Source organism: Dermacentor variabilis, chromosome 1 (assembly GCF_050947875.1).
Source record: "Dermacentor variabilis isolate Ectoservices chromosome 1, ASM5094787v1, whole genome shotgun sequence".
Classification (NCBI taxonomy): Eukaryota; Metazoa; Arthropoda; class Arachnida; order Ixodida; family Ixodidae; genus Dermacentor; species Dermacentor variabilis.
The window spans coordinates 9,287,619-9,304,062 of NC_134568.1; the positions used below are offsets into that span (position 1 = coordinate 9,287,619).

Consider the following 16,444-nt stretch of genomic DNA (forward strand, 5'->3'; position numbering starts at 1 on the left):
GAAAGAGTGCCGAGTGCTTCGCGTTTCCGCAGCTACGATGGATGTAGTTCACCCGTCTTACATAGAACCCCATATGTTCACGGGCGAGTGTGCATGGATCAAGCAAGCCGTGGAAGCTCATAGCGTGTGTCTGCCCGTAGCAAAAGTGCTTATTGAAGGACCTTTTGGAGCACTTGAGACGGAGGCCGCAGTGTCATCTATGCTGCCCCCCCAGTACCCGTACCTATTTTCGAACAGGTCCGATCACCTCTTGCGCGAGAAGGGGCTTTTGTTTGGTGAGGCTAGCGTTCAGGCCTTAACCAGATCGAAGGTTCGGGAGCTCGCTGCAAAGGCGGCAGTTGCGGGGCCGACGTTGTCAAACAATGAAAAAGGGTCAGAGGCGCAGCAAGCTGATATTCCGAGCACGCCCGAACTGAATAAAATTGAGCCTGTAACGTTAAAGGCACCAGATACTGGAGAGGAAATTCCCGATGCGGGAAAGTTAGAAGAGCTATCTGCAGATTTGCTCATCGCGCCTACGTCAGACGGACTTAATAGGTTGCTAAAAGTTAGCCGGTCGGCTTTGATAGCAGAGCAAAAGAAGGATGGCAGCCTAGAAAACGTGCGCTGCAATGTCAAGGAAGGTATCGCCAGGAAAAATGCGCGTTTTGTGGAAAGAGGTGGAGTCCTGTACCGGAAGTATCTAGACCGCAGGGGAGTGGAGTTCGATCAGCTGATCGTGCCTCAGTGCAATCGTCAGGATCTGTTGCGCTTGTCGCACGGGGGTTCGTGGTCCGGACACCTAGGAGTTAAGAAAACTAAGGACCGTCTCTTGCAAGAGTACTATTGGCCAGGGTGTTTTCGGGACGCAGACCATTTCGTGAGGACATGTGACACCTGTCAGCGGGTGGGCAAACCAGGGGACAAATCGAGGGCGCCGTTGAAATTGGTACCTATCATTACGGAGCCTTTTAGACGGCTCGTTATTGATACAGTGGGACCTCTGCCGGTAACAACCACGGGGTACAGACACATTTTGACTGTGATCTGCCCAGCGACAAAGTTCCCTGAAGCAGTGCCGCTTAAAGAACTCAGCTCAGTTGAGATAGTCAATGCACTACTGTCCATATTTGCGCGAGTTGGTTTTCCTGCGGAAATCCAATCAGATCAGGGCACAGTGTTTACTAGCGCTTTGACGACAACTTTTCTCGAAAGGTGTGGGGTAAAGCTGTTACACAGCTCGGTGTACCACCCACAGTCGAATTCCGTTGAGAAGCTCCACTCCGTCATGAAGCGCGTGTTGAGAGCATTATGTTTTGAACATCAAGCTGACTGGGAGCTGTGTCTGCCTGGGGTGATGTTTGCATTAAGGACCGCGCCGCATGCGGCTACGGGGTTTTCGCCAGCTGAGCTGGTGTACGGTCGCTCGCTGCGATCTCCGCTTCGCATGCTTCGAGAATCGTGGGAAGGCAGGGGCGACGACCCAGTCGTGGTGGAGTACGTGCTTAAGCTCCTCGAACGCTTAAGAAGGGCACAGGAGTTGTCAGGTGAAGCAATGGCAAAGGCCCAGCAGAGGGCCAAGGTTTATTATGATCGGACAGCCAGGGCCCGTCGTTTTGAAGTGGGCGATGAGGTCATGATATTGCGCACATCGCTAAAAAACAAACTAGACGTGCAGTGGGAGGGCCCAGCACGAATTGTTCAAACTGTCGGACGTCAACTACGTGGTGAGTCTGCCAGGAAAGCGGAAAGCACAGCAAGTTTACCACTGTAATCTGCTCAAACCCTATAAACAACGGGAAGCAGTGGTGTGCATGATGGTAAACGTTCCTGAAGAGCTTCCGGTCGAGCTTCCGGGACTAGACTCAGTGACGAACAGGAAAGACGCTGATCAAGTCATTAGTGACTTAGTCAGTGGAGCATCGCTGTCGCCTGAGCAGAAAACCGAACTACACCAGCTCTTACAAGAGTTTCAAGGTCTGTTCTCTGAGAGGCCTGGTAGGACTTCTGTCCTTACTCATGATATAGAACTTACCTCCCCAGAGCCAGTACAATCCAAGGCGTACCGGGTGTCACCCCGCCAGAGCGATATTATGGAGGCTGAGGTAAAGAAAATGCTACAGCTCGGTGTCATTGAGGCGGGTGAGAGTGATTATACCTCCCCTTTGATTTTAGTTGAGGTACCGGGCAAGGAACCTCGTCCTTGCGTCGACTACCGCAGGCTTAATTCCATCACTAAGGATCAAATTTATCCGATCCCTAACATCGAGGAGCGCCTTGAGAAAGTTAGTAGCGCTCAGTTTATTTCCACCCTAGATCTTGTCAGGGGTTATTGGCAGGTTCCACTTACAGAAGAGGCTAGTAGGTATGCGGCGTTCATTTCACCAATGGGAACATTCCGTCCTAAAGTGTTGAGTTTTGGTTTGAAGAACGCGCCATACTGTTTTTCAAGCCTCATGGATAAAGTGTTGCGGGGACAGCAAGAATTCACTTTACCGTATTTAGACGACGTAGCGATATTCTCCGCATCCTGGTCTGAGCGTATGGCACACTTGCGGGCAGTATTAACCCACCTGCGCGAAGCGGGCTTGACAGTCAAGGCTCCCAAGTGCCAGTTAGCACAGGCCGAGGTTGTCTACCTCGGTCACGTGATTGGTCGGGGTCGTCGCCGCCCCTCTGAAATAAAGGTGGCCGCTGTGCGAGACTTCCCGCAACCGCGCACGAAGACCGATATTCGGTCGTTCTTAGGTGTCGCCGGCTACTATCAGAGGTACATCCCCAGGTACTCTGATATCGCGGCTCCCCTGACGGATGCTCTAAGAAAGACAGAGCCGCAAACAGTCGTCTGGGACGAGACAAAGGAAAGAGCTTGTAGCGCCCTAAAGAGTGCCCTAACAAGCCAGCCTGTGCTACGATCGCCAGACTATACAAAAGGGTTCGTTGTTCAGTGCGATGCTAGTGAGCGAGGCATGGGCGTTGTACTGTGCCAACGGGAAAATGGAGAAGTGGAACACCCCGTCCTGTATGCTAGTCGTAAGCTGACCAGTCGTGAGCAGGCGTACAGCGCCACCGAGAAAGAGTGTGCGTGTCTCGTGTGGGCCGTTCAGAAATTGTCATGCTATCTAGCCGGCTCGAGGTTTATCATTGAGACGGATCACTGCCCTCTCCAATGGCTGCAGACCATCTCTCCCAAAAATGGCCGCCTCCTGCGCTGGAGCCTCGCTTTGCAACAATATTCCTTTGAGGTGCGTTACAAAAAGGGGAGTCTCAACGGTAACGCCGATGGCTTAAGTCGAAGCCCCTAACGTAGGAATCAGCCTCAAAATTGTTTGTTACTGATGTTTTTCTTCCTGAGGCAGGATTTTTAACATATTGCTTTTGTGTAGTGTTTCAAAGTGATGATGTGCTTTCTAGTGCAATTTTCCAATTTGTGGACGCGTTCTGAGTGCTGCTAGACTACTGTAAGGAACTAGGCAGTGGTATAAAAGGGGAAAGAGGCTGGCAGGGCTTAGTGAGGGTTGTGCCGTGCTTGCTGACTGAGCGGTTGAGTTTCGGCTTAGTTCTACCGCTTGCCGGGAACGAGAACAAAAATGTCAACTCTCCCGAAGTCACTTTGCAGTGTCCTGTGTGAACCTGAACGAGAGAACGAGGCCTTCTCTGTGCGCTGCGCTCAAGAAACGTCGAGGCCGACTTCGGTTATGAGCATCATCGAGCGACATCCCTCCGGACAGCGGATGCAGTCCCCTGACCATCGGGATCTCCTTCCCCCGGCGGGGCGGTCTGTTACGTTTCGCCTACGACGCGCGGTATAGCCGGCGCGGATGCAACGGACGCCGGGGCTTCGTTCAAAGCGGCAGACATTTTGGCCCGTTCAGCGCCGCCGCTACGCCTCCCCGCCAAGCGCGTCCAGGCATGTTCCAATGCCATGTGTCTTCATGTGCGTGTGTGTGTGTGTGTGCATGTTGGTGCCCACGCTTGTCGAAGCGCTGCAGCCGGGGAGAGGAGCTCCCCCATCTGTGAGGCGAGGAGGTCTGACCGGCGCCGGCCCGGCGGATGCGTCACCTACTCTTCCCAACGTGCCCGAGCGGCGCCGGCCCGGCGGATGCGCCACCTACTCATCCCAACGTGCCCGAGCGGCACAGTCACGTGCGCGTCTATAGAGGCGTTCCTTCTTGCCCTCAACTGCGAGAGTATAAAAGCAACTGCCCCCGGACGCCAAGAGAGAAGCTCCGATTTCTTCTGTTGAGGAACGTGCACTCCCGTCTCTTTACTTTGGTCGACCTGACCGCCCACTCTTTGCGATGCTAGAATAAACAAGTTGTTCTGTTACGAGTCGACTCATGCTTTGCTGGGACCTTCGGATGCTTCCAGTTGTGCCCCAGGCCGCCAGGCCAACGCTACCCTTGGGGCTTGCGACCCAGGTGCAACAACGGGCGTCAGCGCTGAGGTTCCAACAGCCCCCATCGAAATGCGGCCGCCGTGGCCGGGATTCGATCCCGCGACCTCGTGCTCAGCAGCCCAACACCATAGCCACTGAATGCCTAGTAGGGAAAACTAACAAAGTGGTCAGCCTAGGAGCAAGCCACCATCCCATTTGTTGCCAAGTGATCTGGTAAATGTGGAACATCAAACGCACAGTGGTGCCAAACATAGTTTCCTACAGTATACTTGAGGGATCTCTGGTGCTGCAATCGCTGAGCCACCACGGGAATGATGGGAAGTACATGGATTTATCTGATCTTTGTGCCTGTGGATTCAGACGTTCTTGCGACTTTATTTATTGCACTTTATATGCCTTCACTGTCGTAAATTTCAGAGCAATCTATACTCTTCGAAGTGTGGAAGACGCTGCAAACGGGCTGAATTGCTACTAATAGCAACAACTCAGTTTGTCCAGGTGGCCAAATCTAAACGTGCCAAGCGTCTGAAGGCACTGGTTTGCCTGCGATAAATTCAGACGGGCGTTTCAAATCGCTTGTCGATGCATGCATCTGTGGCGTAATGGTTTCAATATAGGGCTTTTGTGCTAGAGGTCCTGTGTTCGAATCCTGCAGTTGGACGATTTTAATAATGTCTATTTAATTATTCTTTGCGCACTACTTCATTGAAAATTACAAGTTTACAAAGTCACGAAGCCGTTTGAAGCCAGAAGGATGAAGTTTAGGCAAATCAATGTACTTCCCATGCTGGCTCAACCACCCCCATTGCAGCTCCCATAGACATAAGGGCCAGAGTTCCCTCTAGTAATTAATGTATCAAACTCTATTGCTTACGAGTGCTCTCCAAGAGTGATGACGGACCTTAGGCGTAAATAAATTTCTATTGTGTGAAAGTAAACACTGGTTTCATCTCTCTGTGATGCTTGAATCGGTAGCATGCTACGTTTTTCTCATTAAAAATCCGGTACACATTAGATTCTTACTTTATCTCAGAAATCTAATGCCATTTTTACATTAGTTTCTAACTTTGAACCTATAAAAAACTGGGTATGTGATTAGATTCAGGTACATGATAGACTCAAGCAAATATTGAAAAACGTGCAAACAAAATGATGCATTTGGGTGTTTTTTTTTTTCAGTTTGTTTACGTCGACCTACCATCAATTTCGTTGGTCTTGTCGAGGTTAAATTAATGGAAGTCGACTGCATATAAGCTGCCAAGTCATAGTTTCTCGAATTGGCACATCTAGCCACTCAATCCAAAGATATTTGCTGTCTCAATAGATCAAGCAGTTGAGCGCAATTCAAATGGTCAACGTTATAGCACTTACAGGGTTATCTATTTTTGTTTTCATGATCATTTGGCCTTGACACCCGCATCGTACAGGTAACCTAAAAGACTTGTCGTCCTGCTGCCACACAAATTGTCATGGCCATTTTAATGCCGGTGCAACCTACTTTGGTTGCATCATCACACAATGGCTCCCTTGTATGCAAGGAAGTGCTGCCCTAAAACAAAAATAGCCCCACATTCCCCCATTTACCCAATGTGCCCTCAGCATATGGTTTTAGCGGTGTAAGACATCAAAAGCTCATGCTGCTCAACGACAAACAAAACGCTTCAATAAGTTGGTTAAATTAGTTAGTTAAATAGGGTTTAGTGGCACAAGCGACTAAGGCTATGCTGTGCCAGACACAGGGTGATAAAATTTCGTTAGTAAATACAGCTTATCCTGCATTAATTAAAGCTTACTTAAAAAAATCTGTTTCGTCTAAAAAGCCGATCACAGTTAGAGGTATCAGTGCATCATCTCCTAGCATCAACATCTGGTTAAATGGGGTGTGTGACTTGTACAATACACGGAAGTACTTTTGTCTACGCGTTTCGAGATGTGGACACCTGGTTAGAATGTGTATTACTGTTAATGGCTCATGGCATTTGTCACATGTTGGTTGTTCCTCCTCTCTCAATAAGTAGTTGATTCATGTGTGGCTTAGCTGAAGTCGACAAAGAATTACTTCGTTGAAGCGTTCCTGATGGTAGCATGTCTTCCACTGCCCAAGGACAGGTTTAATGAGTTGAAGTTTATTGTTGTCTTTCGACTGCCATTCGTGCTGCCAGTTAGAGAGCAGTGCCTTGCAAACAGCTTGAATCCCATCCCTAACCAGCATATAAACTTTTGAAACATTTAGATTTCTTGCCCTTCCTGCACATTCATCTGTTTTTTCATTTCTGGGGATCTCAACGTGGCTTGGGACTCAGCAGAAACAAATGGTCTGGTCTTTACTTAGGTTTGTTAGTATATGCAGGATTTTGCCTATGATGGGTTCGTACTGTGATTGTTTATTCAGGGCCTTAAATGCACTTAAAGAGTCTGTATAAGTTATACATTTTTTGTGTTTGGCGTTTATAATCATTTGTACTGCCATCCATAAGGCATAACACTCAGCAGTGAAAACTGATACAAACCGTGGTAGTCTGACTGTGTGTTCCCATGTACCTTCAATTACACTGCCTCCTACATAAATGGGCATCTTCGAGCCATCAATGTAAAATTCTGTGTGTCGTAAGTGTCTTGTACTGTGCGAAATTCCTTTAGTATGTGTTCACGAGGCATATCTTGTTTTTTTTTTTAGGTGTGTCAATGAAAAATCTAGAAATTTTTTGAAATTGTTCCAAGGAGCTAATCTAGTTGGCCTTTGCATGACAAAAAGTGCTTCAGCGGGAATATTGTAGTCATGGCATTTTTCTTCAAATTTAAGTATAAGTGGTCTTGTACTATTTGGCTTGTTTGTGTATAGTCATTTATCACAGTGCATGATGACGTTACGGCAAATATGGTCTGGTCATGAGTGAACTTTTAGAATGTATTTCAACATGAGTTGCGCTCTTCTTTGATCTAAAGATGGCTCATTACTCTTGGAATACAAACTGGTAATGGGTGAGGTCCTATAGGCACCGGTTGCTAAGCATAGTCCTTTATTATGCATGGGATCTAACCGCTGAAGGTACGATTGTCTGGCTGAACCATATGCTATGCATTTATAGTCCAGTTTGCTATGTACCAAAGAACAATAAATATGTAGGAGGCATTTACAGTCAGAACCTCAGTGCTTCCACGACAGGACTTTTAGGAGATTGAGTGCCTTATTTGTTTGAACCTTTAGGTTACTGATGTGTTTAGGAAAATTTAGCTTTTTATCGAGCATGACCCCTAAAAATTTGTGTTCTTGCTTAACTGGCAGTACCATTTCATTTAGTTTCAGGAAGGGGTCTGGTTGCAAGCGCCTCCTCTGAGAGAACATCAAGACAAGTTTTTTCCAAATAAAAAGGAAGCCATTTGTATTAGCCCATTGTGTCAATTTATTGGAGTGATTTGGATCTGCCGTTCACATGTTATGTTAGACATGCAGAAAGCTATTTGGAGATCATCAACATAAAGAGCATGCATGAGGGTAGATGGTATGACCTTGCTCACAGAATTCATTTTAACCACAAACAGTGTTGTACTTAAAACACAGCCCTGAGGCACACCGTTTTCTTGGGTGATTACATGTGACAGCACTCTGCCAAGATGCACCTGAAATGTTCGATCGGACATAAAGTCAGAAAGGCACTTCAGCATTTTGCCCCGAATCCCAAAGTCGGCCAAGTCTCTCAATATGGCGAATCTCCAGTGGTGTCATATGCCTCCTCCAAGTCGAAAAAAGATAGCTAGGCAGTGTTGCTTGTATAAAAAGGCATTGTGTATTTCATGTTCTAATCTGACCAAGTGATCAGTTGTAGAACAACCCTTTTTTATAACCACATTGATGTATGTTTAAGGACTTTTCTGTTTCGAGGGTAAAAGTTAGTCTGGTGTTCACAACAGATTCATACGACTTTGCCAAACAACTGGTGAGGACGATGGAGCGGTAGCTGCAGGGTGATGTTGAGCGTTTTCCTGATTTTAGAAAAGGTATTTTCCATTTACGGCATTTTTTTTATTTTCTAGGCATTTCACCAGTTTCCCAGACCTTGTCAAAGAATTTTAGTAACGCTTTTATTGAGTTTTCTGACAGATGGGAAAGCATGGTATAGTGGATGTGGTCCATGCCAACTGCAGCTTTCTTCCCAGCCAAAAGTAAATTCTTTAATTCGGGGAGTATGAGGGGAGCACTGTACGGTAGATCAGATGCACCTGTTGTTCGTAATTTTTGTTTTTCAGCAGAGTTTTTCTATGTTAAAGATGTGTCCGTGTAGTTTGCTGCACTTGATACTCTGTAAGTGTTCCCCCAGAATGTTTGCTTGTTCTTCGAGCGTTGTTTGTGTACCAGGACTTGAGAGTAAGGGAACTGTGTAGGATGAGCAATCCCCTCTGAATTTCTTTACCTGTTCCCACATGTGTTTGGAGGTGACTGATCTATTAATTGAGGAGACATATTTCTGCCAAGAGCGTTTTTCGGCTTGTCTACGAATGTATCGTGCATGGTCTTTTCTCTGTTTAAAGTCAAGAAGGTTGTAAGTTGGGTATCTACGGAGATTGCCCCAGACCTTATTCTGTTCTTTTTTTGCTAAAGTACATTCCTCTGTCCACCATGGGTTTAGTTTCTTTCGATGTTCTCCAGTAGATTGGGGTATAGTTCTTTCAGCTGCTGTGATTATGCAATTAGTAAATGCTTCATTAATCTCATCGACACCTAGATGTGCTGAAAAATGCTCTTCAAGTTTAGCTGTTTCTGTGAAAAGTGGCCAGCCTTGGTGGTGGCAGCACTGGCTGCCACCACTAAGGGGGCAGGAGGAGCCACCACAGGGCTACTGCTAGTAGACCCTGTAGGCTCGCAGGGCCTATGTGGTGCTGCCCCCTGATGCACCACATTGGCATAGCTGAGTTTAGGTAGGTGCGATATAAGTTTCCTGGCGTCACAGAATGATATAGTTTCTTTTACTGTGATTGCCATGATTTCCTTTTCCTTTTTCCAAATGGGACATGACCGTGAGTAGGCAGGGTGATCACCTTTGCAGTTTACGCAATGTGGAGGAGAATTACACTTTTCGGAGTCATGATCGTTGCTGCTGCATTTTGCACATGTCGCTTTGCCTCTGCACGAAGGAGAAGCATGGCTAAACCTTTGACATTTAAAATATCGTCTCGGATTTGGAACATACAGCCTGACATTGACCTTGACATAGCCAGCCTCAAGGGAACTGGGCAATGCATTGGTGGCAAATATGAGAATAACATGCTTTGGGGGAATTTCTTGATCATTTTGTCAAAGAACGAGTCTTTGGACTGTGAAGCCTTGCTCCTGGAAATACTCAAGGCATTTCTGTTCCTCATCACTCAAATTTATGAAGTCTTCCTCAGAGATGACGCTCCTGCTCATGTTTAACGAGCGGTGGGGTGAAATCGTGACTGCTATATTACCTATACTGGTGACGCCTGAAAACTTCTCAACCAGCTCTTTCTCTTTCAATTCTAGGAGTAGAACTGCACTAGACATCTTTGCAGCCTGGAGCCTCGTAGGCTGGTCCGAGTTTTTGCGTGAGGCACTTTGGCACCAAAATGGGGAAAGCTTCCTCACAGAAGTGTTTCCGACACTATGTATGACATGGTACTTCACATATGTTGTGGCACTGCTTCGGAAAGTAAATTGAAATGTTGCATCGGTGTGCCCTCTTTTCTGAGGGCGATCTGGTAAGGGGGGTAAAGATTCTGCCACAGAGTTTCCTGGATATTCGGCGGCTATGCCAGCCACCCACCACGAGCCCAACAAGGGGACACTACCAGACCCAAAGGAAACGCAGAGGCCAGCTGTACATAGCTACTATAACCTAATATAACAGACCCAAGGTTGGATAAACTACACCAGGTTAACCCTTGCTGCTTGGAGAATTGGAAGTAAAATGAAGTGAAAGGAAGACAGGAAAGATGATAAGGCACGAGAGAAAGACGAAGACCGGAGAGAAGGACAGGAAAAGGCAACTGCCGATTTTCTCCAGGTGGGTCAGTCTGGAGGTGCCAACTATGTTAAGCAGAGGCCAAAGAGGTGTGTTGCCTCTGCCAGGGGGCCTTAAAGGTCTGAACAACCAGCATCGGCTCAACCCCCAGGATCCCCCTTTCCCCAGACATGGCTAAGCCACACACAGCGACACGCGGGAGGGTCCAACCCTCATGTGCTCGGGTACGTAGTGTCGCAACACACCAAACGCCTTCCGACGCAGATGCCCCTGTGGAAACACTCCGATAAGCCAGCCAAATCCTTGTAAAGCATTGCAACCCTTGTAAACCAAGTTTGAAACCCCCTTAAACCATAGATTAGTGACCAAAATTAGTTCTATGTCAGTAAAGCTGCATTTGGTGGGCTATGAGAGGCAGTAGCAAAAAGATGCAGGTTAATTCTGACCACCTGATGTGTCTTTCTTTTTTTGATGCCCAATGTAATATCAGCACATGGGCAGAATCCACCTGACTCTGGATCCTGCAAATGGGAGTTAAAGTTTACAGTAAGGTGCAAGGAAGCGGAATTCCATGGCCACTCCCACTGGGCCACCACAATGGGTGTGATGGCCCAGTGGGAGAGACACGTCCCTGTAACATGTCCCGCAGTTTGCTGGTACAAAAAGGAATTGAGACTCAATACCAACATAGAGTGGCACTGCTTCGTTAACACCATCGCTACACAAAGCTTCCAATCTTACTAACCTGGCACTGTCGAGTAGGCAGCCAGGAAGTCAGCATGTGTTGGGATGCGGTATATCTGGCCCGGTGAATCAGATGTGTCCAAGACTGCTGGAGTGCCTGCATCCAGCCTATCACCACGGCAAGCCTGCAAGGCAATATAGCAATATGCACTATGGCTCTGGCAACTCAACACATCCGCTGCTACTTAGCTGCAGTCTGTTACGAGAACTCTCCCTTTTTATTTTTTCCAATGTCCAAGAATCTGCAAAAAGGACTGCTGTCACAGATAAAGCAGTACCATCTGCACAGTGAATCACAGTTGCCGAATGATAATTTGGACTCTGTGCAGACTGCCAGAGTAAAAAAAATCGGGAGTCCCACGTCAAACTGCTACATGAAAAACAGTAAGGAATTACGGGAAAGCTTATACAGCAATAGAGAACTTGAAATGTTTATAGATGAGTATATGCCTGGCTTTTTTGACAGAACAGTCGAAAAGAATTAGAACTTTTTTAAAAACAAAGTCCCATGCTTGATTGAGAAGTACATCCTTCTTCCAGTTGTATCAAATAAAGAGACATTCACCGTGGTTTACAGCAGCATTGAAAAGATATTCCAGCATAACTTTTTGTTGGGCTAGTTGGTGCATGTTACTGAAGTGCTAAAGCGCCAAACAGACGACACAAGAAGAGACATGGACGAACGCTTACTAACAACTGATGCTTTATTGACGGAAATACACAATATATATACGCAAATCTGGCAGCGCAACTCACACGTCGAAAATCACATGGTAACCAGGCAAAAGGCGATAAAATGATTGTAAAGGTGACGTTCGTGACAATGACACGTGGTGTATAGGGTCAAATGACCATAAATGATAAAGGTTACGCGATACACAAAACACCGCCGTAAGGGAGTACCCCATTAAAAACTAAATGTTTATCAAATTACGCTCTCATGCAAAAAGGTTCACATTGGACAAACGGGGCGGTGTTTAAATGAAAGGCTAAAAGAACACGAACGCTCACAGGAAAAAGGAACTGGTTCCAATATGGCCATCCATTGCAAAGAGTGCGGGTGCAAGCCTCACCTAAGAGATACCATTGTTCTGGACAGAAGTCGAGACAGTGTTGCCCGTGAGCTGAAGGAAGCCTTCCACATTAAAAGGAAGGGCCTTGAATGCGTCAGCAAACCATCAAAAATTCTGTATAAAAGTGAAATGTCCTTTTTTAGAAGCCCTTAGTTAGAACTGAGCATGTTGCTGCACCGCCTGCGCTTGGTGAAAAATCTTAATCTTTTAGTTTTTAATGGGGTACTCCCTTACGGCGGTGTTTTGTGTATTGCGTAACCTTTATCATTTATGGTCATTTGGCCCTATACAGCATGTGTCATTGTCACGAACGTCACCTTTACAATCGTTTTATCACCTTTTGCCTGGTTACTATGTGATTTTCAGCAACGTGTGAGTTGCGCCGCCAGATTTGCGTATATATATTGTGCGTTTCCGTCAATAAAGCATCAGTTGTTAGTAAGCGCTCGTACGTGTCTCTTCTTGTGTCATCTGTTTGGCACTTTAGCACTTCAGTAGCATTGAAAAGGCTTCTTAACAAACAAACAAAAGTGGTGCTATAGACAAGTTAAAATTTTGAACAATAATGTTTGCATATGCGCTTACTGTCATGCCATTTTTAAGTATCGCACTGCTATCAGGGAGACCAAGCACAATTACCTTAACATAACGCTGCCTTCAATGCTGACTACAAATCTGTCCAAGTTTTGGAATATAATGAAACTTGTAAAACAAAATGTTATCGTTCATACTAATTCCAGTGGCTAGATTCTGCGCAATGAAGATTGTTGTTTTGTGCTAAATGACGCTTTTGCAATGCTTTTTTTCTTCTTATGCAGCTTTAGTGCCACAGCTACAGAACACATATTTTTGTCCGATGAATTTTATTGCTATCGATTCTGCAGGTATTCAAGTCTAATCCAGAAACTTAAATTGTCCTTTAGCTGCGGCGTCAACAAAATCAACGCAAAATTTATCAAAAATACTACAATGTATTCTTCAAAATTTTATCTCAAATTTTCACGTCGCTCCAGTGTTCCACGCTACCTAACAATTGGAAGGCAATTCCTATATTTATATCCGGTAACATGCATTCCTCCCTGAATTACAGACCAATATCAATAACACGTACCATATTTACTTGAATATAATGTGCACTTTTTTTCCGATAAAATGGGTACAAAAATTGCATGCGTGTTAGAATCGATATAATAATATAATATTTGGGGTTTTACGTTCCAAAACCACTTTCTGATTATGAGGCACGCCGTAGTGGAGGACTCCGGAAATTTTGACCACCTGGGGTTCTTTAACGTGCACCTAAATCTAAGCACACGGGTGTTTTCGCATTTCGCCCCCATCGAAATGCGGCCGCCGTGGCCGGGATTCGATCCCGCGACCTCGTGCTCAGCAGCCCAACACCATAGCCACTGAGCAAACACGGCGGGTATGTTAGAATCGAGTACGACCCTAAATCTGCGTTACCATATCATTATCAGCATTTACAAATGGCAGCCTCATACCCGCTTCACGCCTAGCTGCCATAGCTTCCTCCATGTGCTGTAGTATCTGTGCTTAGTTTAGTCCACCGTCCGTCTTCCCGTTTTCTGTGGTTGCTCTATCAGCATCGAAGTGGTGACTGCGAAGACACGCCGAGCTCATCACGATGCCGCAATTAAAAGGAAAGTGATCACGTGTGTAGAGACAAACGGAAATCAGGCCGCATCACGGACGTTCAGAGTGCCCAAAACTTGCATGCGGGACTGGCGCAAACAGGAGAGACGTTCTACAGCGGCGGCTGTGCGGCCCCTTTCGTGAAAGCGATCTGCGATGGAGACAGTCAATACATCTAAGCACATCGTGCTGTGTTCTCGTCGCTTAGTTCACATTGAAGCGAGAGGTCGCACAAAGGTCAATTCGCTCGCTCCTGCTGCCGCACTTTATCACTCCAGCATTTTGATAAATATTTTCCACGGTCATCAAGTGAGACATGTTCATGTTTGCTTAGGTGCGTGTGACACCGCGCTTGTTAATTTAGTTAGCAAGCGAATGTTTAAAATTTATACGGCTGACAAAACTACTATCCATACTTTTTGTATACCTATCTACTAAATTGCTATCAAAATCGATGCTTGGATTTTTGGGCGAAATCGCAACTTTTTTTTTATCGCAACTTTAGTGTATTTGGAGTAAATCTTTGTTTTTTCAAATGAGAGAATGTTGCATTTCTGTATGAAAGAATGAGGTGCGCGGTACTGTGAAGGACTTTTCCTTTTTAGGTCACAGCAGATGGGTGCGCATTACAATTGAGAGTGGTTTTCTTTTTTCTTTCTTTTGGTTACGCAAAACGGGTGCATGTTACAATCGAGGGCATGTTAGAATTGAGTAAATACGGTATTCCCTGTAAGTTGCTCAAGCATGTAATTTTCACTACCCTAATCTAACAAAATTTTTGGAATCCAACTCATATTTTAGTGACTTTCGGCATGGCTTTCACAAGAACTACTCCTGTGAAATGCCGCTTTTACCTTTCACCCATAAAGTAATTTCAACTTGAGATAATGGTTTGGAGGTCGATTGCCCCTTTTTCATTTTCACCAAAGCATTTGACAAGGTGTCTAATCAATTACTAATCATTAAAATGAGTTAAATATTAAATAAAAATTAAATATTGACCCTAACATCTTCAAATGGACTGCATGTTTTCTGACTAATTGCACTCAATCTGTGATGGCTAATATTAATAGTTCCTATTCCCCCTGTGCTGTTAAATCTGGAGTTCATCAGAATTCTGTGCTTGCTCCTCTGCTGTTTCTAATTTATATGAACGACCTTCCTAAAAGCCTTAACTCCTCTATAAAGTTGCTCGCTGATGACCGCATGATCTTTCGTCCGATAACTAATAAAAGCGATTTTTCTGTTCTTCAATCTGATCTTGACACTGTATCTGAGTGGTGTAAGCAATGGCTTATTATACTCAATGCACCTAAATGTAAAATCACGACTTTTTCTCACATTATTAACGAAACTAAATTAGATCATGGGTCCTCTTACAAGTACCTCGGAGTACAAATAACCAGTATTCTTTCGTGGTGTCATGGCATAACCCACATTATTTACTAACAAAGCTAATTGTTCACTGGGATACCTTCGTAGAAACTTTAACCAAGCCCCAGCAAATCTTATATATGAAACAATAATTCGGCCTAAGCTAGAATATACAGCAGCGATATGGGTTCATCAAAATACCCTAGTTGTCACTCATTAGAACTGAGCCAAAAAAGAGTGGCAAGATTTACCTTATCGGATTATAACCGAACTTCAGGTGTCACCTAAATGAAATCTTCTCTTGGCCTTCCTAACCTGATAATACAACAAAAAGTTTTTTGCCTTTCTCTCTTTCATGATTTATTTTCACAATCCAACTCTTCAGGCTGAATTCGTCTCAGCACCAATCCTAATGAAGTAGCCCTTCCTTTTTGTCACACTAGCTTTTTCTTACAGTCATTGTTACCAAAAATCATCAAGAGCTAGAATAAGCTTCCCACCTCCACTGCTGCTACAAAGGATAGCAAGTCCTTCAAGACTACAATCACGCTTCTCTTTTCTAATTAGCTGTACTTAACTTTTTTTGTCTTCCGGCACTTCTGTATTATGTATAGATGTAATTAGATGCTTTTGTCTTTGTTGTTTTGTTTATTCTACTATCTCACTATATGTTCTACTATTTCGTGTAGATCATGATATATATCAGGATGCAATATTTTTTGTGTGTCTGTTTTGTTTGTTATACTTTCTCATTGCAATTTAACCCACCCCCTCTGTAATGCCCTGTGGCCTTGAGGGTATTCAAATAAATAAATAAATAAATTCGCAGCTGTCAGCAATGGCACTGGCTCCGCTCTTTGTCATTCTTGCTGATGGCTTCAAAGCGCTGAAAGCATGGCAAGGGTCAACTGTTGCATAGTGCCAGTTCCTAAAAGTAAGCTTTGCTACACTATAGGGGGGCCAGCCCACATGGAACGAACTTTCACGCCGAACTTCACGTGACAGAAATAGAAGCGGTGGCACGGTGCTGATTGTTCGATGGCTTGGAATACATGGAGCTAAAAACAGGTGGATGCCGCAGCATACTCGCCACGTAGCGTCAGTCTTGTCAGACACGATGAATGTGTTCTTGCAAGACAAAAAAAAATTATAAGAAGGGCTTTCATTCTATTATTCATTGTCAATTTCCAAGTAATCAGAATACAAGCTTTCTATACACTTTTAGACATGATTTACTGCAC

General features: G+C 45.1%; 1 protein-coding gene across 3 annotated transcripts in view; it reads right to left on the reverse strand.

Annotated features, from left to right (window-relative positions):
• LOC142575276 (caspase-1-like) overlaps nucleotides 1-16,444 on the reverse strand; it is a 69,777-nt gene that overhangs the window by 21,061 nt on the left and 32,272 nt on the right. For all 3 annotated transcript variants that reach the window (XR_012826619.1, XR_012826618.1, XM_075684509.1), the window contains exon 6: nucleotides 11,105-11,228. Coding sequence is in view for 1 of the 3 variants with exons in the window: in XM_075684509.1 (XP_075540624.1) it covers nucleotides 11,105-11,228 (124 nt within the window). In the remaining 2 variants the exon portion in view is untranslated. The remainder of the gene's footprint in view (nucleotides 1-11,104; nucleotides 11,229-16,444) is intronic.